Genomic DNA, 23,020 nt, shown 5'->3' with positions numbered 1-23,020 from the left:
CATCCCTTATACTGGGCGGCAACAGAGACACGCTTTGCTCCCATCTCCATATTTCAGACTTGCCAAAGTGTATCAGTATCTTGTTGTATAAACCTGTGTACGTAAATCTTTGAGGGTTTCCTCCCATGAACTGGAATAAACTAACCGCAAAGTTTCGATAAGAGGAACCTTACTGAACCCAGCTTGCGCTCTTTTAAACCTTATACTGTCTTTTAGATTTAGCGTTAACCAATAGGCAATTTATGAGGACACTAAACCCAGTGACTGCAGCCTCTTGCTTGCGCTGCTTCCCTTAGTTTAATGGTCAGGCGGCAGATGAGAGCGGGACTGATTGATGCGTGTGGTAATAATGGGTAGCAGCCTTAAATTGAACTGAGCTTCATGGTAAAGCCCGGTCGCAAGGCCTTACTCCTTACACTTGTTCAGTGTTGTAGACGTCCAAGCACATTCCAGCAAGAGGTGTCTTTGCCAAAGATCATCGCCCTGTAGTGTTGCCTGTCTGTTTCTCCTCGTGGTATCCTGGTTCTCTGGTCACGGCAGGCGCTGGCCTGTCCCAGTCTCAATGTCACTGTACCTCCCCTCTGTAGCAGCTGCCCAGCCAACATTGAGCCGAGCGACTGCATGCGCTTCAACACTGTATTCTGTAGCCAGTGTCTTAGACCAGCCACTGGCCTCATAGTACTGTAACCATCTGAACAATAAAGCTTTATCACAAAGGAGAAACTCACTGCTGCCTTGCCCTGTTTAATGGTGTGGGGTTGGTCCCTGAAGTGAATGGAGAATTGGAAAAGGTTTGTTTTGGGGGCTGCTGTGTGCAGTTGATGAAGCGCTCAGAGCAATGACCCTTTCAGTTTTCGTAGCGCTAGTCAGACCATCAGGCATTTACTGGAATCTGACAGGGACAGCGCTGGAGTTCAATCACATTAACGTGGACTGAGCCAAGTGTTGAGACAGTGGCTCACCATTAACATGTCAGGTTTTTTTTTTCCCCCCTTCCTCCTTTGAAATTACTCATAATTCACATCAGAACTCTGGCTACTGCAATTACATAATCAAGGAACTGATTGTACAAGGCCCTTCACTGAAATTGTTTGATGAGTGCTGGAAAAGCTTTGCCGCTGAAGGATCGGATGCATAACTCTGCGCTTTGCCGAAAAAGTGGCTTGGGAGAAGCACAGTGGGCTCTCCACATCTTTGGTAAAGATGTCATAATTTCAGACTTTAAGTACATAGAGGATAGATTGCCTTGCCTCATATTAAGCGCCAAGGCTCATGAAAATGTACTTTTGGAACTAACGCCAAATTAAATGCCACCATAAAGTCAAATGATTAAAAATCCAGAAGTCGTGTGATCTTAAAATAGAAAATGGCTCCGTTTTAATTAAAAGGATAATACACATTAGGCTGTGTAGAAGCCACCAATATTAAAATGTGATGTTTCAATAAGCTTTGACTTCTTTAGATTAAGGTTGTCAACACTTCTCTTTAGTTTCCAGAAAATGCAAGTTGAACTGAACTGAACAAACAAACTTGAGCACACATCCACCCTAATCTGATACAATACCCACACGTTCTAGGTCTGTTTTGCAGATGCTTCAGCATGCGAAGTCTCTGGGATTGGTCAATGGTTATATATGAATAACAATGAAAGAGTGGCTTCTGATTTACACCAGGGAATTGTGGCTTCATTTGTCCCTTTCTTTACTGTTTCCTTGAGCTTTGTGTGGTCTGTGTGATACTGCAGCAAACAGCCCATGTGGCTCTTGGCATCTTGAGGACAATTTCATTGATAAACATCCCAGCACCGTGCCTCCCTTGGTAGCCGAACGCGCACTCCCCCCCCCCCCCCCCCCCCCCAACACCGAACAGTACATTTGTTCTGGAAAAGAACTGCCCAGTAAGAACACGAATGCACACATAACTTGAGAGCTCCCCATAGGTTTGTGTGCGTCTGAAATTATGCTGACAACTGTAAACCAAACCAGCTGTTCAAAGTGACGGCAACACAGCTGTCCTGCAATACTGAGTCTTTGTTTTGACTGCCGTTTACTGTTTGCAGTGGTCCAAACCTTCTGCTGTCCTACACAAACATCACAGCCAGATAGCATGCATTTGTCTTTGCATCTGTCCATATCCACACTTCCTACAGTTGGCTACAGTGACAAAACCTCAGTTTTACACAAAATATGGAAATATACTACCGGTCAAAAGTTTGGACACACTGTTTTCCATTTTTAGAATAATAGTAAAGACGTCAAAACTATGAAATAACACAAATGGAACTACGCAGTGACCAAAAAAGTGAAGGAAATCAAAACTGTATTTTAGATTCTTCAAAGTAGCTGAAAATATTTTTTTTTAAATTAAAGTTTTTTGTGAAAGAAATTCATACATAGACATCAACTTCACTATATTTGCCTAAGAAACAAATTTCAACTTTTGACTGGCCCTGTATATATTTTATTTTCATTTATTTTTTATGAGAAATGATATCCTTCCAGTTTCCACGAGCTTACAAGCTTACAAGCGTAAGCGAGTCATGCCATTTGGAGTTTCCTGTCAACTGCACGGCCATTAATTCTATTAATAAATGAATATGGGCGTTTACAAGCCTGTGCATATTACCTCGTGCCATTAGCCTCCTGACATGCTTTAATGAAGGCGATGCCCAGCGTGGGGGCGCTCAAGAGGCAATCTCTGTGAGACGCACGATACAACGTGACCTTGGGTCAATTAGACGTGTAATTAATTATTCCACTGATTAAGCCACTGCACCCCAATTACGGAGGCGCCGGGCCAGATAACACCTCGGCGAGATAAACACAAGGCGGCACTGAGGAATGGGTTACCAATGACAATTATGATACATCTGTTTGCGCGGCTTCTCATTAATTTTAATTCGGTCGCGTAACTACTTCGACTTAATTGCGATTAAGGAGGACGTCTGCATGGCAGTAATTTTCTCGGCGATTTTTTAATTTTGGTCTTTAAATCAAGGCTGACCCTGGTTTTGATGATATAATTGGTGTCATGCTACAAGCTTGTGATGGGTAAATAAAATTATAGTTATAAGCACTTTAAATGGTACAAAAGCCATTTGAATCTGTTGGTATTTGCCTCAAATATTTGTAATTAAGATTTGAGACTCAAATTGAATTGCAACACAGATATAAAACAAATGTAACAAATACGCAAGTTATATAAAATCCAGTTTAGCCTTTGACACAAACAATAAGAAACACGTTCAAATGGTTAATTTTAAGAATTATATTAAGAATCATAATACTAATATATGACACAGTTAATCAAATGGCCGCAGTGGGAGTCAAACTGTTGAATTAAAGTGGTTATTACGAAAGAAACAAAGGGCAATTGAGTAATCAAATTGCATTGAAAAGAAAATTATAGAAAAATTATGAAAAAAATGAGACTAGAAAAGATGAATTCACCACAGCAAGAAGGAGAAAGGTGAACCAAAGGGAGAGCTCTGACTGAAAATGCTCCCTCATCTGTGGTTGGGCTTGTACTACAGGGTGACATGGAGTTATGCAGAGGTGTGAATGCGGCTTTACCAATTCTTGCTGAAGGTAGCATGTCTAGTGCATCAGGCCATATATAGACGTTCCATAAAAGCCTTGTTCAGGAAGGCAAATGCATTTATACCAAAAATATCAAGTCATTAACACAATTGGCCACTTTTCCTTAACTAGTCAGTACACTGTCGTTGTAATGATTAATGCCCACTGCTGTGTGTTCAAGTTTGTCCTTTCAAGCTTGTGCGTCAGCCTGCGGTTATTTGAAGGTAAGTGTGGCCAAGGACATTTCGTTAAAGTGAATATTACAGTGCTGAGGAAGTGACTGTTTATGGCACGAAAGGTTTTAAAAATGTGTGTCTTTGCTCCCTCCTGCTCACATGTGAAGAAAGAGATGAAGGAAAAGTGCACTCTATCACCTGTATTCCGTAGATATCCATAGAAAGGCAATGTAAATGGCACAGCTTCCTGTTCCTGCATCCTGATACCCGTCCCTTTCCTCTGACTTTCCTGTACCTGTTCTGGTGTGCATCAAAGCCAGGTTTCCTGGGCTGACCAACATTGATTCCCTGGGAAATAAATTACTGGGGAAAAAAAAAAAAAACCTTCCTGAAATGGTTTCATTTGTTTCGATTTCAAAACATGACCGTTGATGAAATGTGTTATCTACAGTTTTACTCTTTTAACTTTTGCATAACTTTCAAAATCATTTGTTGGTATCAAATATGAGCACACAATATATTTGGAAAAATAATAATAATTCATCAGTGTTGAAGTAATTGCTATTTGTTCAACATTTTTTAGGGAAAATAATGAATTACAGCTTTTTAAAATCCTTCATGTAATTTCTTTTTTTGTGAAACTACAGTTTCTCTGATGTTTCCCTCCTGCTCTAAAGCTGCACTAGCCACATCACATGCTCATGTCGTAGAATGAGTCAGCACAGTTTTGGAAGAACACAAGACAAAGTTACTCTTCATCATAAGGCCAGAATGGGGGGGGATTCTCACCCGGCCGCATGGACATTGTCATTTGGAAACATTTCCAATATCACACTGAGATCTGCAGTTGAGCCTTGTCCCGGTCACCTTTCTGTCAGTTCAACACCTAAAAATATCAATCAGGTAAAACCAGCTCAACTGAAAACAATTGTGTGGCTACAGATTTATGGGAAATAAATATTGAGCATTTGCTGACAGTCAAGAGAGTGAAGCAGCTGCTGATAAATAGACTAGTGCATCCTATGGAATAATAACGAGCAGGGAAACTCATCTGGGCTTTCATTACTTTATTCTTTTTGTCAGTGAGCACTCCCGTTGTCACTTGGCGCCCTTGAAATGCATCCATGTCCTCCAGCCTATTGTATGTGTGTGTGTGTCTGTGTCTGTGTCTGTGTCTGTGTCTGTGTGTGTGTGTGTGTGTGTGTGTGTGTGTGTGTGTGTGTGTGTGTGTGTGTGTGTGGGGGGGGGGGGGGGGGGGGGGGGGATTCTGATGCTGTTAATTGCACAAATCCACAGTGACTTGAATTCAAAGCACACTAAAGGAATGTACATGCGCAGATGTGAAGGTGCAGAGGCTGCACAATGAATCCAGAGGTGTGTGCAGTATGCTGTTGCTTTATCTGCTGGCATCGCCGTGTGCTTCTCAAATCTTCACTGCATGAAGTCTCATCAGCGTAGCACCAGACGCCCCGTGCGGGAATGACTTTAACGTTCTCAAAATATCTCCAATATGGGCAGGAAACAACTTATGTCTGTGTACCTACTGCAAATGAGCTGGGCAGCCCAGATAAGTAATGTTTCTCTGCTGTAAGCCAATGTTCAGTGATGTTAACCTGGCTCAGATGCACTGTTAAATTGACTTATATAGAATCAGTCAGCAACAGGGTATATACAGAAGGTTCTCTGTTGCGGGTCTCCTCTGTCTATAGCTAGCCTTGAAGCTGATGCCCCTGCATAGAAGCGTGTCTGTGTGGAAATAACTGAGGTGTCTGAGGTAGGAGCCATGTTCAAGGCTGGGTGCTCTGTGAGTGGGCGGATCTCACCTGGCATCAACCTCTAGAATGGAGAGTGTTGGAGGTGTGGGAGTAACAGACCTTCAGACATCTTTTATTCCTTTCTGAATGCAGACATAAATAAAAAAACACACTCTTAATTGTTTTGTGTAATATCTTCCTTAATAGTTCCCTGAGAAATGCAGAAGTGTAGTGGGATGATCTAGCAAATCTTTCAAAAAAAGTAGCTGAAAGGACACAAGTCTCATATTTTCACACGCACACACACAAACACACACACACACACACGAGTTTGATTGTCTTGGAAGTCTGAGTAGCATTTCTTTTTTTGTGTGTGTATCCATTATGTGCCACTTGTCTACACGTTGCCTTGTGGCATATTTCTTAACTGGTGACAGTAGAAATTGTGTTTTTACAAGAAGCATTTGCTGGTGGAAAACAATGTCCAACCACAAGTTAGCATCTATGTAAAATCTCTCCCTCAACCCCAGCTTATCTGCGCTCTCTCCAGTAAAACTCTTAGAATGTTCTGGCCACACATGCGAAACTTCTCCCCAGTGAAGGTGGACTCCTTGTTTTCTAAACTTGTTAATATCGTGATTATATTCTGTACTTCGTTGACTGCGTTTGGTCTCATGCAAAGCCGGGCTAAGACCCTCATTTACCGTGTGCTCACATTCTAACCTATTCATGCATGGGTTATTACTGTAGGAGCATTATCCTGATGCCCTCTTCAATGGAGTGGCAAATCCCCTTTTCACTTTGCTGGTGTCTTATGCTATCCCGAGCAGGATAATGGCTGACAGCTGCAGTTTTTGTCATGTTCCCAATACTTTCAGGAGCAGGTCTCAGATGAGTCCAACAATATGTCCACAGGTGTGAGTTATTCTACTTCCAGTGCCGTCCAGATATATCCCACAGTCCTCTGCTTCTCTAATCCCTGCAGTCTGTTTATTCTGCGCTGTGAGACAACAGGTCAAATTTTCCTCAGAGAAGCTCTTGACGTGTGATACAGCAGCAAACATGCGCGTGGCATGAGCCAACTCTTTTGCTCACAAAGGCCAGTAACAGCTGTGTAATGTTTTTCAGTCTTCTTTACAATTACGCAACCCTGCATCTGAAGGCGTCTTTGAGGACAAGCTCTCACAGTTTGGCTTTTGCAGATCAACTGAGGAAACATTTGTGTACCTATCACTTACTCTTAAAATACAAATGAAACAAGAACTCAAATGAAAAAGCTATCTCTGTTTTTTTGCAATTATATGAGATTTGTACAGTGACGGCAGTTATTCAATAGTGTCCCTTCAAATTATAATGCTCTGCAACAGGGCTACTCAAGTAAGGTCAAGATAGGCTATGAAACCATCTTTACTACTGACTTTTAGGGAACCTTAGGGAAATTCTCATTACTATTCAAGGGGAAGTTAGTTCATGTGGTTAGCAAGACTGAGACTGAAATGTAAGCAGCAAACCTGAAAGGTACTTTACTTCCACCTGACTGATTGATGAAGGCAAAGGAATTTAGCTGAAAAGAAACCAAATTAATAAGCAACAACACACCTTTTCTGTATTTTATATATATATGTATGATTTGTAAGTTTTTAATGTAAATGACAAAGAAATATGTAATGCAAAACTGTTTTATCTTATGTAAGGACATGGCATAAGGAAAAAAACCTGATAACTTGTGTATTCAAAACTGAGCTTTAGCTTGTGAACTGGGCTTGACTTGGGCATAAATTATTCTCTCACTAAGTAATGGCCCTGTGTGGTTTTCAGATTTTAGATGTTTTAGAAATGCTCAAAAATAACAATAGTACGTGACCATGTCTTCTGTGTCTCCTTACACTAGAATCTCAGTGTCTGGGGTGTTATGTGGTGTTACTTTTGCTGTAAACACTTCACTTTTTAAAATCCTGTTATTGCTGTTGTCATAATTTGAATGAGGATAAGGTCAGGTGTTTGTTTTCCTTCAAGAGTGCCGCAAGGTCCTTATAAGCTAAATACAGGATTCAAAGTTAGAATGGAAAACAAAACATTATTCAGTATCTCACAGCAGTTTCTATTGAGACTCTTTTTACTGGCTAAGGGTTTTCAGATTGCATTACACTTAAAAGACGGATATCTCCTCAATGTAAATGAAACAATTCTTCAGCTGCAAACCACTTTATACACAGATTTTTCTCATTTTGAACCACAGTTTGAAAAGTTTGAAAAGTGAAATGCAACCACATCAAATAACTTTTTATATAATCCTCATATTAATAGTTTTATCCATTTTATTTCCTTATGTCATGTCACGTGGGTTCCCATTCGAATACATTTCAATGAACATGTAAGATTTTAAAGGAGTCTTTTTTTATTGTTGCAACAGTCAAAATTTCCCTGGAACTGGGCTACGCTGCAAATGATTGTGGGAACTACAGACTAGACTTGATAGTAAATGACATCAAGCTAGTGATTTAGCGAGGTGATTACAGAAAAAATGAGAATAGTTGATAGTTGAATAGTAATAATTTTAGGACCTGGGAACCTTGATAAAGGCCAGCCTCTGCCAGACAGTTTTTAACACCCCTACCGAACTTAATAAATACCTAAATTGGCTACCTGGCAAACTGAATGGAAAGGTAAAGGTAGTAAACTACTTGTGTAGCCTACTTTATAAGACATTATGCATGAAAATATCTATGAAGTCTAATGGAAAAGAGGACATCCACCCCAAGAGATGTCACCCCCCCCCCCCCCTACTCATCAAACAAATGTAAAAGTAGTCCTAGCATACAATAAACCCATCCTAAGGGTCAAACAATTATCTCCAAATAGAATATGGAGACATTCCTCCTAGAAAACCTTCTAGAAACCTAAAATATTTCACAGATCTTCCAAAATGTTTCCTTTTAAAACTATGCCATTTATTTGTGTGTAGTCCATAAATGTGCAGGTTTGTACTTGTTTGTAAAGACCTCCCTATCCTTTTCCCCTATTGTCAGGCTGTAGCAGCATCAGAAAGCTGAAGCATTTGCATGCTGTATCACAGCTGAATCCTGTATCCTTGATCTAAGGCAGCTGGAACTTTTGAGGGGCCATCAATTTAATACAGGTTTTTGGTTGGCATGTGACAGTTGCTCATAGTTAAAGATAGAATTTGTGACCCACAATGGTTTATTGATAAACTTGAGTGTGACCCTTCAAGGCCAAAGAGTAAGACTGTCACCTTCCAGTCATATGCCAGCCATTTGGTTTGAAAGCCTTGTGGTTTGTTGATTTGAATTGGTTTATTATTACCTGCTGGGAAAGTTTTATATGATATGTTTACAGATATTTGGCATGGGAACAGAGACAATATAATGTAAGACAGGGCAAGCCTTTCATCATAGCTGGTCACATAGGTTACACATGGATAGCATACCTGACAATGCACAAGACCATGGCATTGTTACAAGCATGAACTAATTTTGGATGGAAAAAAAAATTACAGACAAGCTTAGTGCATAGAATATATAATAGTGGTTGTAACTTTGAATCTGCAGTCAGTGAAACATTGACATTGACTGTAAAGGGGGTGTGCTAGGTCACCAATGATGGTGCTATGCTTATTAACCAGTTGGCTGTCACACAGGCTTGTAATGTTGCAGAATAGAGTACCAGTTATTTTAGTTATGGTATTAGATTTTGTTGACAGATAGGGCTGTGAGCCATGGGTCAAAACCGAAAGTTAACCGACAGTACCCACAAGTAGACTTAGTTAACTTTCTTGCAAATGTTCTGAACGGCCTTCACTTCTTTGAGTTGTATGTTGGTCAATTGTAAAGCTGCGCTTATGATTACGTGCAGAACACTTCACCATGAAGAAAAGTGCTGTATAAATCTAGCATTTGGCAAATTTTGACACTCTTCAATCAGTTTGGGTTTCATTACAGTTCCTCTGCTCAAGTACTTAACACCACTGTTTGAAAAAAAAAGTTTTGATAACCACTCATTCTGATCATACATTTTGGCTCAACATTCAACCAAATGCTCCGTATAAATGGCACTAACCAACAATGGCAGACACTGTAAAAGGCTGCACTTCTACTGTTTGCTACACATATGCAGAGGGTACCTTACCTCAACTGCTGTGAAAATCCAGCTCAATAAATGGGCCGCAGGAGATCTAAATGATGTTTCAGATGTAAATTGAAAAATATATTGCTATCCCCTGGATACGTATCTACCATGCAACTACAGTACATCTCTCTGTTAACAAGCCTGAGAATAAATATCTGCTTATTACCCAAAGAGCCATCATAACCGCGTTTATGTGTAATGAAGAGAGAGATGTTTTATCTCTCACAGCCCCCAACAGATACTAATTACAGTCACAAAAAAGCAGACATACACTTGTTTTAATTTCCTTTCTTCAGCACTGTAATTCTTTCTTTTTACCAAACCAATACAAATGTCACAAAAGCACCAATAAAGTTTCCCCAAAGCATAACCTGCGCCAAGGACAACGTACTGTACACGTGATTTTAAAGTTACCGCATCCCGCTACTCAAGTATGAATGGAGCCACGCCAGCCACCTTGGGCTGAACAAAAGTAAATGTGTGAATACAGAATGAGGATTACATTCCACCTTTTTACCAGTTCTTCTGTTCCTCCAACAGCACGAGTCAGAAAAACAACAAAGCGTCGCATTAACAATACACATACGGGTGGGAGGCGAAGAAAGTATTACAGCATCACACAACATGGAACATTTTCAATGACTTTAAAAGAAGACAACGGGCTTTGCACACTTTGTTCGGAGTGCATCTCTACAGTGAGCCTAAACCAGCGCCCTGCCCTTTGATCAACAGCATCACCGGGTGCAAAGAACTGCATCCCCGGGTGACGTCACCCGAGTCCGTTTGGAATCCAGCCCCGGTGTGTTCTGGTGTAGAGAGAGCGGGAAAGGAAACGTCTGTGTTGAGCCCTTTCCTCTCTGCTGGCTGATAGCATTCCAACTTGAACCCAGGGCTCTACAAACATATTACTCTCCTGAGATGAGTGTGCTGGGTTTGCAGATACCTGATTTCCAGCAGTGCAGAATCTATTACTGAGAGAAAAATTGAGGTTGCCTGGCACATCCTCTGAGCGCTGGCTTTTCTGTGCTTTTTCTCCTAAGCACCTGTAATTTAACCCTATGGCCCCGTGAAAATGTCACAATGCCTGCAGACTGCTGTCAAAGTCCAGACATCTACCAAATGGTGAAAAATCACCAAATATGCTAATGTTGCCATTCAAGAGAATCCACTTTAGGATGGACTTGAACTTGGTTTGACTGTGCGGCTGATCTGACCCCCTAGCCCAACAACGTTAACACGTGTGACTGATCTATGCCTAAAACAATACATTAAAAAATGAAATACACACATATTATAACCAAATGGTCCTTCTAAATGAAAGACGTGCACATCAAAATGCATTGTGGGAATAACCAAACAGAGGATTAAATTGTCTCCATTAGTGATGTCATTTAGAAATCACTGCTGTCTTAAAACATCACTGACTATGAGAGTACATTTATTAAATATATAGATCCAGCTCTGGGAAAAAAATCATTTTGCTTTGTAGAAGTGTTAGATTATTAAAACCATTTCCTGCTTGTTTCAAGGAGAGACAAAAAGGAAATGGACTGTGTGTTGGTAGAAGTGTTGTACTGAGAGGTACAGTGAGAGAAATAAAATGTTAATGTCTTGAATTTAGCAGTACTTAACAGCCCATAACAACTGGCTCTAATTACCAAATCTAAGAATTACTTGGTATAGAGTGACAAAAATGAACAGCTTGTGACACCCATCATTCTATGGTACTGCTGTTTTGGCTGCTCTAAAGTACGATCTTTGCAGGATTAAACAAGACCTTCCCCATCTGTACTCCGCAGGTTGCAGTTCAGGGGGGACGCCATTGTCTCCTCCAAGGTAATCTCACTGTTTGTGTTCCATTTTCTTGAAACGCATTTAATTCAGGAGATTACACTGGGGAAACCACTCAGAGATCTCAGAGATTATGTAGGGAATACTCATTACAATGGGCAAACTGGATGGAGCACAGTGAAGACCTCTTTAACAAACCTTCTTGGATGTTTTCACACAGTCTTCAATTACAGAAGTGTTTGCGGACCACTTTGAAGTGAACTCTGGTACAGATAACAATGTAAGGCCTCAGTACTTTTCACATTCACATTGCAGGAGAACTCAGTTGCCCTCAAAAAAGCGGAGTAAGTTTTCTTTTCCAGTTCACCTAAGCATTTATTTGCATTTTTCTGGAATGGAACGGATGTTATGTGACATCGTTCCAGCTTTGCACTCTGGGTAAACGGACAAGGTTTCTGCTGGTAAAATATGTGCAGTTCTTCTGAACCTGATTGGTTTTAACAAAACATGTCCATGTGTACTGCCCATTAGTATAGCCAAATCAAATATGTTGTTTTATTAAAACAGAGAAAACAGGTAAAGCAGTTGTTAAGCCATAGTAACCGTTGTCTCACTTTACTGGTAATTCACAGCATTAGCTGGTTACAGTACCATGGAGACACTACACACCTGCTGGTTCAAGCTTTAGCAAGTTTGGCCTTTGGCCTTTGCAGAAACTCAGAAAAAAATCAGCAAACAATGTTCCAGCACTGTGCCACTTCACTCTACAAAGAAGCATTTTGTACTGTAAAGTCTCATTCCTTACACGTGCTTGGCATATGTTTCTTGCTCTGTCCAAACATTCTCTCTGGTAATAATTGCTGTGTCCATGTAGACTTGGAACTGCAGTGCACAAATATGCAGGCCATATTATTAAGGTGTAAAAAGTGTGTAAATGGATAGTGTCTCTGCAAAAACGGCATAGGCAGCAAAATTATACTTGCTTCCTGTTTTTTAAGTGCTCATGTTGAGTGGGTGTGAAAAGGGTGGGAGTGTTTGTTTGGGGGTGTGATCTTTTCACCTCTACATCCCACTCCATTGCCTTTGCCCTTTTTGCCTGTCTGCAAAATGAGACCTGTGAAGATTAAGCTGAGAGGAGAGCTATATGGATTAATCGGTTATGCAATAGCTCCACTCTTTTAAAATAGCGTAAGTGTCCTCATAAAGTTCACAACTGCCACTTGAAGGAATTTTCATCAGTCTCCATACTGGCTACCTGGTGGGTAGTTGAAGTAGCTACTGTAGCTTGGTAGTTAGCTTGTTAGCTAGTGCACTACAACAACATGCAGGGTTTAACCCTTCAATGGTTACTTTGTAAATTACTTAATGAGCTAACTAAGTTAACCTGATAGATGTCAGTTACTTTAACACACCTGCAATTGACAGACTTACCTATAACAAGGTTTTATTGGTAATTCTTTCACATGATTTCAACCTAGGCTATGGACTATCTCGTGTCCAGGACTTATTATAACATTCTGGTTCTGCACCGTCATCAAATAACAATGCACCGTGGCAGTGGTGACAACAGTCATTTAAAGGTATTGTGGCAGGCCTCCTGATTGGCCAGTGCAGTCACACCTTCAACTCATGAAAGACTTCATTAAAATAAATAAACAAGATTGATTTGGATACACCTCTTTGGATCAGTGCCAGTCCATTATGCCTCGCAAATAACCAGTGCATTTCTTCTACATCACCAGTGCCCATATTTTTCAGATACAGCTGTGCACAGCTACGCAGTCACACATGCACAGTGAGACAGCATGTGCTTCAGCTCTCTCACCATGTAGCCGGGCGTTTCCACAGCACTGAACAGAAAGAAGAAGACTGTTTAACTGTTTAAACGAACCAACCTGAGACCACCTCAGCAGACAGTCTCAGCTCAGCTTGATTTAGGCAAGCTCTGAAGGGAACTGAGTTCTCCTGAAGCTTTTTTTGTTATGTGAATATTCAGCCGGAACACAGCAGCATGGGACACAGTCTGGGAAATGGGATAAAATGTACTGGAACTGCCTTGCGTTACAGAGACTTTTTTTCAGCCAGATTTTACAACTTCAAGTTACAAACTCCGAGTGTCTTTCATTACTGTTCCTGAGTGCAGAATATTAAATTCAAGGGCATCTGCACTGAGGTAGAAATATTTTTAATGTCTGTTTCTGTCACATTAGCATGTTTTCTAGAGTGAGATTGCAGGCTAACTGTATCCATCACTATGATCTCTGTATTAAATCAACACAGATGGAGCAGTGCCAGGTTCTCCAAAGTACACCCTGCTGAATTCAAATTGAACGGTCCAAAGATACGGCACGGTAAGAGCCAGTTTTGTTGTTGAGAAAATACTGATTTAGAGATATATAAAACTGAAAACAAAACAATAACGAGAGAAATTAAAAATGAAATTAAAATGAAAACACTGATCTAGGTCACATTTGTAAACTGTTCCTTTTTTCCTAGGCAAACATGAACCTGTGGATTTTAATGGATGTAACAAGCCGTAGGTTCAAACTTGTACAACATAAGATTTAGTAGATGGCTAAAACAGGTAGATTTTATGTGAAAATAATATTAACACATATATAAAAAAACAGCATTCGCAAACAGCAATGCACAAACAACCTCCCACCCCTTTGCAAAAAAGACAAAGAAATCTTTGGCACGTAACACATACATTTAAAAATATACAAACAAATTGACAGCCATAAAAATGATATATGTATAGATGTGGCGCACAGACCAACTGAGATGCTGGATTCAGTGTGACAACTGGCCAGCTAAGCCACACTCTTTTTCCCGAAAATCTCAGTCCGATGTCCCCTAGGGCAGGACTGTGTCGCTGGCTCGGCCATCTCCAACGAACGTGTTACCTAGGAAGGGGGAGGGCTGTAACCCCGACTCCAGCCTACTCTGGGTGCATCCCCTGCTGGACAGCAAACCCTGTATCGGCCTTCCAACGTGTGCTCTTTAGTGCAAATAGGCTAGTTGAAGTCCCATCAGTTTGTTTTGTCTCTAAGGGTCATTTTCGGAGAGGGGATGAGGCTGTGGTTGGTTTCACCCCTGGGACAGGCCTGTCAAGAAAGAGAGACGGCAGAGGACGATGACCATCAGGCTGGAGTCGATGCACAATCCAAGTGAGGTAGCAGCTGACCAAGGAATGCCAGTTATAGGGGAAGGAGAGGACCTGTATACTGCAGTCTGTTTGTATCATTAAGCAGAACAAAAAACCAAAGCCGAAGAGGGAGGCTGCTTTGGGAATTTGGAATGAGGTGTACGCACCATATGTGATGCGATGTGTGAGTGCACTGTCGCCTTAGCCTTCAGGAAGAGAGGCATAAATATACCACAAATTGGTGTTAAAGAAATGCAAAGCCGAGGATTTGCGATTCAAAGCGTGAAAGCTGAGCTCCCTGCTTCTTCCACCACCGGCAGGTGGCGTTATCTGCTGGTGATTGCTCTGGGCTTGGCCTGGGCTTGCGGTAGGACAAACTTGCTGGCAGAGAAATAAAGGTTTCTACGTAGAGACATGGAAGGGAGGGGGGCTCACTGCGCAGACCTAGGTTCCACTTTAACAGAGAGAATCAAAATGGAAAACAGCTGCAGCTCAATTTAAGACTCAACAGCTTGTGTTAGCAAAGCAAAGCCGAACAATATACAGGTCCTCTCTCAGTGCCAGGACAATGTACAAAAAAAGCAGAAGAGAGCTTGACTTACTTCTGAGGTGGAATAGGTCTGGAAAAAAAAAGAAATCAAAGGAAATTGTAAGCAAAATAGATTTGATGTAGTGAACACAATCATACAGACGTTTACTGATTTACTCAGGTCAGGAGCAGGGACCGTAACTGAAAGGTTGCCAGTTCAGTTCCCTGCCGGGGCACTGCTTTTGTACCCTTGGGCAAGGTACTTCACCCACAATAGCCTCAATAATTAACCAGCTGTATAAATGCTGTATAAAAAATGTAACCTGAGTAAGTCGCTCTGGATAAGATTGTCTCCTAAATGTCAATAATGTAATGATCACATGACACCATGAAGACAGGGTCTCCATGTTGGGCGCTTCGGCCCCAGGTGAACATTAGGAAGGACTCACCTGAAAGTTCTGAGTGGGGGGGTGCCGGAAACCTTGGCAACCGGTTTGGGGCTGACGGGGGGCGGCACCGTCACCAGCAGGCCGCTGGCTGGCTTGGGGGGTGGCCCCCGGGCAGGGGAGGGGTTCAGGGGCAGAGGCCTCTGGGGTGGGGAAGGTGAAAGTCTCGGCTGGAGCTCAGACACCAGCTGGAGAAGGAAAAGAAAACATTCCTAAACGGTACATTTTCACTTCCATGCGTTTTCCAGGCTTTATTCCTCCTTACTGCCATCGATGAAAACAACCAAAATGCCTCACAGAACCTCAGCCTTATTGCATAAAACTTCCTTGTGCAATATTGTTATCAAAGTCAAAATTGATAGGAAGAAAGTTTTACACAATACACTTGCAACTTTTTTCTTCCCTCTGATTAGCAGCCAAGTTGAGAAGCAGCTGTATTTGCAGGAGATTAATCATCCTGAATAAATGATTCATAACAAAGAGGACAAAAGCAGACATGTGTTCATTAGCTTTGAGTCAAAGCTGACAGTCCTATAATAGCAAAGCAAGGACAACGAATGAAGCAGGAACAGGCCTGGGAGAGATGCTGAATAATTTCCTTACATAAACACACACACACACACACACACACACACACACTCACTCACTCACTCACTCTGAGGAAGACTAGACAGCAAATGTCCTTAAAAATCTGAAGTTTTGCACCAAGTGCCCTATCCCTACAAACATGTCCTGTAATGCTGCCTATTCTACTATCAGATAGGGATTTTCTAAATGGCAGCTGTGGGAATTTGTAAGAAATCTGTTCTCAGATCAGAAGCATGGAGGTTCACAGACAGGGTGACTGACAGGCTCACTTACCAATGGCGTCCTTGCCGGGCTGAGGGGGAGGGGCTTCCTCGGTGGGCTTAGTTTGTGCAGGGTGGCTGGCGATTTCGGTGGTGCGGCGGGGGACCTGCCCGCCGGGAGGGGTGGGCGTGATGCACTGAGGTCCCGCGGAGTTTGGGGAGAGGGAGCGGGGCGCAGCGGGCGGACGATGTTGATGGGCTGGGTGCCGTTGGGGATGGGGCTGGGTCTCAGTGGAAGCACCTCCTTGCTTGTGTGTGGGAGCTGCGGAGGAGCAGGTGGCATTAGACACCTCTAACCTGGGACAACCTGCTACTACACTCAAGCTATGAACTGTGTAATGAAGAATATGAATTAAAACCGGGGAAAGAAAGGACCACGTCCGCCTTACTCCCAAGTGCAAACTTGTGCACTTGTTTCACTTGCGAGACACAGGCAAGCTTTCCAGGGCATAATTTCTGCTGATTCCAAGGTATTGCACTGAAATTGCAATTTTTGTCAACATTTCAAAGCTGACAACCTTAAAAAATACTGTGAGAGTAGCATGGAACTCCTATTTCCTGGAGCGCAGTATTGATTTTGGGATGACTGGAGCCATGCTGAGCTGCCAGGGCCAGGATTGTGGGATCTCTGCCTAAACACCTTATGTGTTAGTAACACCTTTATGAGTGCAATTCGCTCACCTCATCCAAAATCTCACCAATTTCCTTTCTCCCGCTGCTTGTTGTGGATTCTTCTTGCTGATTTGTGAGTATAATTCATAATTGCTGTCCCTGGGTGTAATATAGGTTTGATTGCAAACATAAAAAAAAAGCAACGACAACAACAAAAACCCAACAGAAAAAAGCGGCGATCGCTCCCGACTTGTTCTTTTAGGTCCGACTTTAATCAGCTTTCCTGCGAGCCAAAGCCGGGGACAGCTTGCCGCGGCTTTGTTTATACCTCCAATGCTGACGGTCTCTCTTATCTCCCCCTGTGCATGCTGCCCCACCGCCTGCAAATCACGCACAGCTGGGCCACACTGGGCCTTTCATACGACAAGCTCCAGAAGGCGGGAAAAACAGACAACAAAAGGGAGAAAAAAAAACTTTGCTGACCTCAAAAAGAGAACAAACAGGAAGGGACAAATGAGCTTGTTTAGGTGCTTTTGTTTATCGCTAACCCCAAGAAAAGGATATTTGTTTAGGTATATGGGAACTGGAATGGAGGGTTTCAAACCCATTAATCTCAAAAGGGAGAAGAAGCATGTTTGGGGTAAGCAGTGTTAGTTTAATTTTTTGTGTTACTGTGAAGAACAAAAAAACCAAATGGAAAAAAGGAAATTTTACGTTTGAATTTTGAAGGAAAGAGTGAAAATCTTACACATGGTCACTGACCAACACCTTTCCTCAAGCCATTTTGGCTAACCTGTCAATTCAACCAATCCCCTGCCATTGCTATGTAAATGCAGCAGCCATTTTATTTATACAGAGCAGTGTATTTGTACAACCTATGCTCCATTCATTATCCATTATTCTTCCTCCAAGAAAATAAGACAAAAGAATAAATCTCTGATGAAAGGGTAAATTACGTGTAGTAATCAAACCCTTTGTGACAAACCTATAATTGTATAACCTAATGCAATGTTTCCTGCAGTGAGCCGGTGTTTGTCATGCCCAACGCTTATTTGAATAATTGAAGGCATTGCTGGGGAGGAGGTCACTGTGCACCTGTTGAAAATCAGCTGCTTTGAAACCTGGTGGAGCCAATTGGCACTGAAATTGCCCATCTTTGAACTAATTAAAAAAAATATATGGCAGCTGTTTTCTTTAAAAGAGAAAGCACTGTAGTGCCCTGCAGGAACTGATCCAGCAGGTGGTGTCTCTCTGAGGCTTACACTGACCTTCTTGATGTTGCCGCTCTTGGTGGAAGATCCCACAACTTTAAGATGGAACGCTGGGTTCAGGTGTCCGTTTTTCACCTTCTGGTCCGACATGTCTTTTCTGAGAAACAAAGGAAAAAAGCATTCTGGGTAAACACTGCTGGGAGGTAATGGGGGTGCGCTTTTGCATCAGCGTTACCATGACGAGGTCACGCGGTAGGCTGGTCCTGACAGCGCTGATTGCTGGCATCGGTGTTTACATGGCGTAGGCATGGAGGGCATGCCGTGCCACCAGCTTCTCTCGAGTACTAAGATAACAGGTCCCTAACAAAGCATTATTAATTATTTCAATTATTTTTACCTGCCTTTGGTCTAAACACAACACACAATAACAGCCTTCTACAAACTAAATACTAAATGCTACTGTGTACTATAGTTAACAGGAGTGTTGTTAGCCTGGTCTGACACTGTTGCTCATTCTTCTTGAATGGATACTTACGCTCTGTTGTACTGGAAGTCGCTCTGGATAAGAGCGTCTGCTAAATGCATGTAATGAATTGTAATGTAACAGCGCTGCATACTCAGATAAAGTGTGTGGTGTATCAGATGAAATGGAGCAAATATTTAGTGAATTCTGATCACATCCATGCATTTAGTTTATTCAAGTATTTGACCTAATAATAAAAATACTTTCTCCTTTTTCCACATTTTATGTTGGTATGGAAAAAGATGCTCTCTGGTAACAAAAATAAATGAATAAATTTGGTTTAAATTTTAAGTGATTTAAAGGATCACTTCCTTTGTGAGCTGATAAAAATGACATGTATTGATAAAAGGAGTCAGGCTGTGTTATTGGATCCTAGGAAATAAAATCAAAGACATAAAGGAAAAACTAAGCTATAGGGGATGCGGTAACATTACTGAGTCTCACACCATTTTTAGGCAAGCTTGTACCCACTGCTTTGTTAGGGACAGTAATTACTTTCTGCCAGTGTGTCAGTGGGTTTCTCTCATCTATTAAACACACTACTACAGGACACCATTTTACCACTTGCCACTGTGACAATGTGACATTGGATCGTGTTTTTGGCCAAATGCTAAATAAAGTGCTCTTTTCCCCTCAGTGTGAGACTGTTTAGAATTAGTTGAAACATGTAAAAAACACGACACTTCTCTCCTACTGTTATTGAATGACCTGCCATTGTATAATGGACAGCATGCATCCAAGCTCCTTCCCCATGGATAATTCACCATGTAATGTACTTTCCAGTGAGGGATTTCCAGGTTTATACCAAAACATGTCCTCCACACCCCATTGCTGAAAAATCTTCAACATCTACATGACTTGCCTGCATTGTTAAAAACTTCACATTTAGGCAGCTTACAAAAATGGAAGCCTGCTGTGTGTTAGCTAATATCTGATGCTCTTGCATGTCTCCTTGCTCGAGCTTGCTGCTGTTGCCAGCGGAGACGGTTGGGTGGGTGGATTTCACATTGTGTTACCTGCTCTCCTGAGTATTCTTCTCCCTCTGGGAAAGCCATCTGTGGTAGGGGGAGGTCTTGATCTTGTAGCAGTAGAAGATGATAAGGACAGCAGGCAGCAGCACCAAGAAGGCAAACAGCAGCCCGACCACCAAGCCCAACTGACCTGAGAGCACAGGGATAGAGCAGTCAACAGGGGAAATTACAGGTGCAATCCACTGGAGAGCAAACTAAGGTACTCTACTCCACAGGTTGAAGGTTGAAGCAGAATCTGAATATTCAACAGGGGCTCTTCAAATGTGAACAGAACCTGAATACTCAACTGGGGGAACATGTGGCACTACTCCACAGGAGGACAGGGACACTGAGCAGAAAACAGAGCACTGATTGATACAATGGCTACAATGCTTTTGTCTCTAAAACTAGTAATTCAAAACATGTATTTCTATTGTAGTCTTCAGTTAAATTGTTCATCAGCTCTCACAGCTAAGCAGTACTGGACAGAGGGAGACTGAGGCCATGAGATGCTGGCTGTTTCTTCCTCAATTTTCTATTCTGTTGGATATTTCTTTTTGATTCACAGGCTTTCAGTACCCAGCCCGTGATTAAATGGACACAAAGCAGACCCACACACAGTGGAAGCAAACAAAAACAGCACTCGGTGGCTGATTATAAATTTACAGAATTTTTTACAGAGGCAGAATGGAGAAAAAGGTCTTGGTTGACCTACAGTTAAAAGTCAGTTTTCAAACTGGTGTACATTCTGTGGTTTATGAGAACACATATTATTGCTATTATTAGGCAATGCAACATATTGCACATGAAATGTATTTTGTCAGCATTAAAATTAAACATGACAGACTCTCGCATGTCTAAAATTAGAACAACCTTGAAGTTTCAACGAACCTTAACTAGAACTATATTAACCACTTACAATTCTCAGATTACAAAAACTCAGATTTCCATAAATGACAGTTTTGTATTCTCGAGCTCCATTCTCACTTGATGTCTAATGCCTGGCTATGAAAGTGATACTGCAGTTCTCAAACCACTATACAGGTGTCCTGGTTTTATTTGAGCAATTTTTTATTCAGCACATGGCCCTTCACAGTTGTAGTGCCCAATGTCAGCCATTACTGCATATTTTATATTCATACTATATTATTGTGCAAGACATATTTCTTTTACATTATGATTATTCCCACCCACTGTTGCCATGGACAACATGAGAGTGCCTTATGGGTAATGAGCCACTGGTTGAGGGCCTCTGATTGAGGAGAGGTGCAAAGGACAAGGCTGACAGCCCTCACAGTGGGAGAAAAAAAAGACAAGGCTCAGAGACTCAGAGATTTTTATTTTTTTTTGCTTTTGCCTGGCCTTTCTCTCGCCTAGTGGCAGGACACATCTTCATAACACTGCATTCTCAACAGAAGGACCGGGACCTGTGACCTTTTTCATTCTGCTAATGCATTATTCCATTTGATGTGCTGCAGGTTGTGGTTGTGATTCTGCTGATTAGGGCGTGATCTGGGCGGTGGCGCACTCACTGTCGTACTGGACGGGCCCACTATCCACACTGCCCCCCAGGCCTGGCTTCTCACAGAAGGGAGGGGCCCACCCACGGTTACAGTGGCAGTTCTTGTTACTGTTGCACACCTGCAGAACAAACAGTCACATACACACACACATACATGCACAGACAGACAAGTACACAGACACACAGACACAGGGACAGACACACATACACACACTTTATTCTTTATTTGAATCCACAATGAAAAAAGTTATACAACAGATTTAAATATATGATCTCTAAAGTTTGGGATACTGTGTTCCCTTGCTTTTGATAGTAAATACATGATACATAAATCAATGATTTAGCAAAGTAGCCTTAGTAGTGGCAGCACTGTAGCATAGTGAAAAGGAGCTAGGCCTGTCACTGAAAGATTGCTAGTTCGATTCCCTGCTGAGGCACCGCTGTTGCACCCTTGGGCAAAGAACTTAACCCAGAACTCCCTCAGTAAATATCCAGCTGTACAAATGGACAACATGTAAAAATATTAACATATGTAAGCTGCTCCAGATGAGAGCATCTGCTAAATGACAACAATGTAATATAGCACAGTTGCCTACATTTAGAGGTGCATACAGCATTCTCTCTTCCATGAGGATCTCCTTCCAATAATTGCGGAGACAGAACAATACCTTCCAAGGTTTTTGTTCTTTGTGTATTCTCGTAGGTGACCCTGCCATTGTGGTCTGTGCTTTATAAGTCTGCATACATGGCCCAGACTACCAAAACTTGATACATTCCCAGTGTTGAAACAATTGTTTGTTTCAATGTAAGGTCAAAGAATGATAACAGATTATACTGAGAAGATAGCAGAGACCTCACCCATCCCTTATTGATACATAGATTTCATGTTGTTTCTACCTGTTTTCATCTTACTGTTTTGTATCATTTCTTTTCAAAAGGACCATGACATGAACAACACTTCATCAAGCCATATATCAAAGGGTGATTCTATGTTGTCTTGTAATTGGAACTGGAGCCTATCTGAACTAGTGACTGCATGGACCACAGTACATGAAGAGACAGTTTGGCAGCAGCCACCTACTCTGTTATGGGCCATAATGCTTGTTAAGCCGAGAGATAACCACAACTAAAGCAGCAACGCAAATAAAACAATGCAATGTAGATAATCTACACCAAGGCTGTCTCCATTCACTGCTCTCTGCATATTACCGAATAAATAAAGCAAACAAATTAAGACTTGTATACGTTTCAAACAGATTAGGCAGCAGGATTAAAGAAATTGGAATAAATGCCTCTTAGGGTGCAAGAGGCTCAAAATCTCTTTGCAAAAGATTCAGAAAATATTAAACAACACCACAGTTTATTAGCTGCAAGCTCTGTTAGTTTTAATATGCATAGCTAGTTGCAAGGATACGGGGCACCTGGAGGGCAGTTTTAAAGGAATTATAAGTGTGAAATTATGTCTGTCTCAAAGACTAGAGACGCCTAGAGTGTGACATGCAAGGGAACTATGTGCGAAGGGATGTGGTTCAATACATCTGTCACCCCCAGCAAAGGCAAATTGACTCATTTTTCTCAGATAAAGCTCAGACAATAAACACATCTACGTGATGGGGATTCAAGCAAGTTAACTTTCTTTCCCCTCAGTTTATAGTACTGCAATTGACTTCTTGAGTTCAAATGGAGTATCATCACTGCATTGTCGTTTCCAACTGGGCATCGTAAT

General features: G+C 41.7%; 1 protein-coding gene across 1 annotated transcript in view; it reads right to left on the bottom strand.

Moving 5' to 3' along the window:
• Nucleotides 1-14,193: 14,193 nt before the first annotated feature.
• The window catches only part of LOC118769627 (disintegrin and metalloproteinase domain-containing protein 33-like), a 92,904-nt gene continuing 84,077 nt past the window's right edge, over nt 14,194-23,020 (bottom strand). Inside the window, exons 18-24 of the mRNA XM_036516833.1 lie at nt 21,305-21,413; nt 19,779-19,923; nt 18,297-18,396; nt 16,430-16,678; nt 15,572-15,756; nt 15,196-15,213; nt 14,194-14,552 (exon numbers count right to left, since the gene is read on the bottom strand). Coding sequence (XP_036372726.1) covers nt 14,501-14,552; nt 15,196-15,213; nt 15,572-15,756; nt 16,430-16,678; nt 18,297-18,396; nt 19,779-19,923; nt 21,305-21,413 — 858 coding nt within the window. The 3' untranslated portion in view covers nt 14,194-14,500. The remainder of the gene's footprint in view (nt 14,553-15,195; nt 15,214-15,571; nt 15,757-16,429; nt 16,679-18,296; nt 18,397-19,778; nt 19,924-21,304; nt 21,414-23,020) is intronic.

This window comes from Megalops cyprinoides, chromosome 22, assembly GCF_013368585.1.
Source record: "Megalops cyprinoides isolate fMegCyp1 chromosome 22, fMegCyp1.pri, whole genome shotgun sequence".
In the NCBI taxonomy this organism is placed as follows: Eukaryota; Metazoa; Chordata; class Actinopteri; order Elopiformes; family Megalopidae; genus Megalops; species Megalops cyprinoides.
This window is presented reverse-complemented; position numbering and strand designations above follow the sequence as displayed.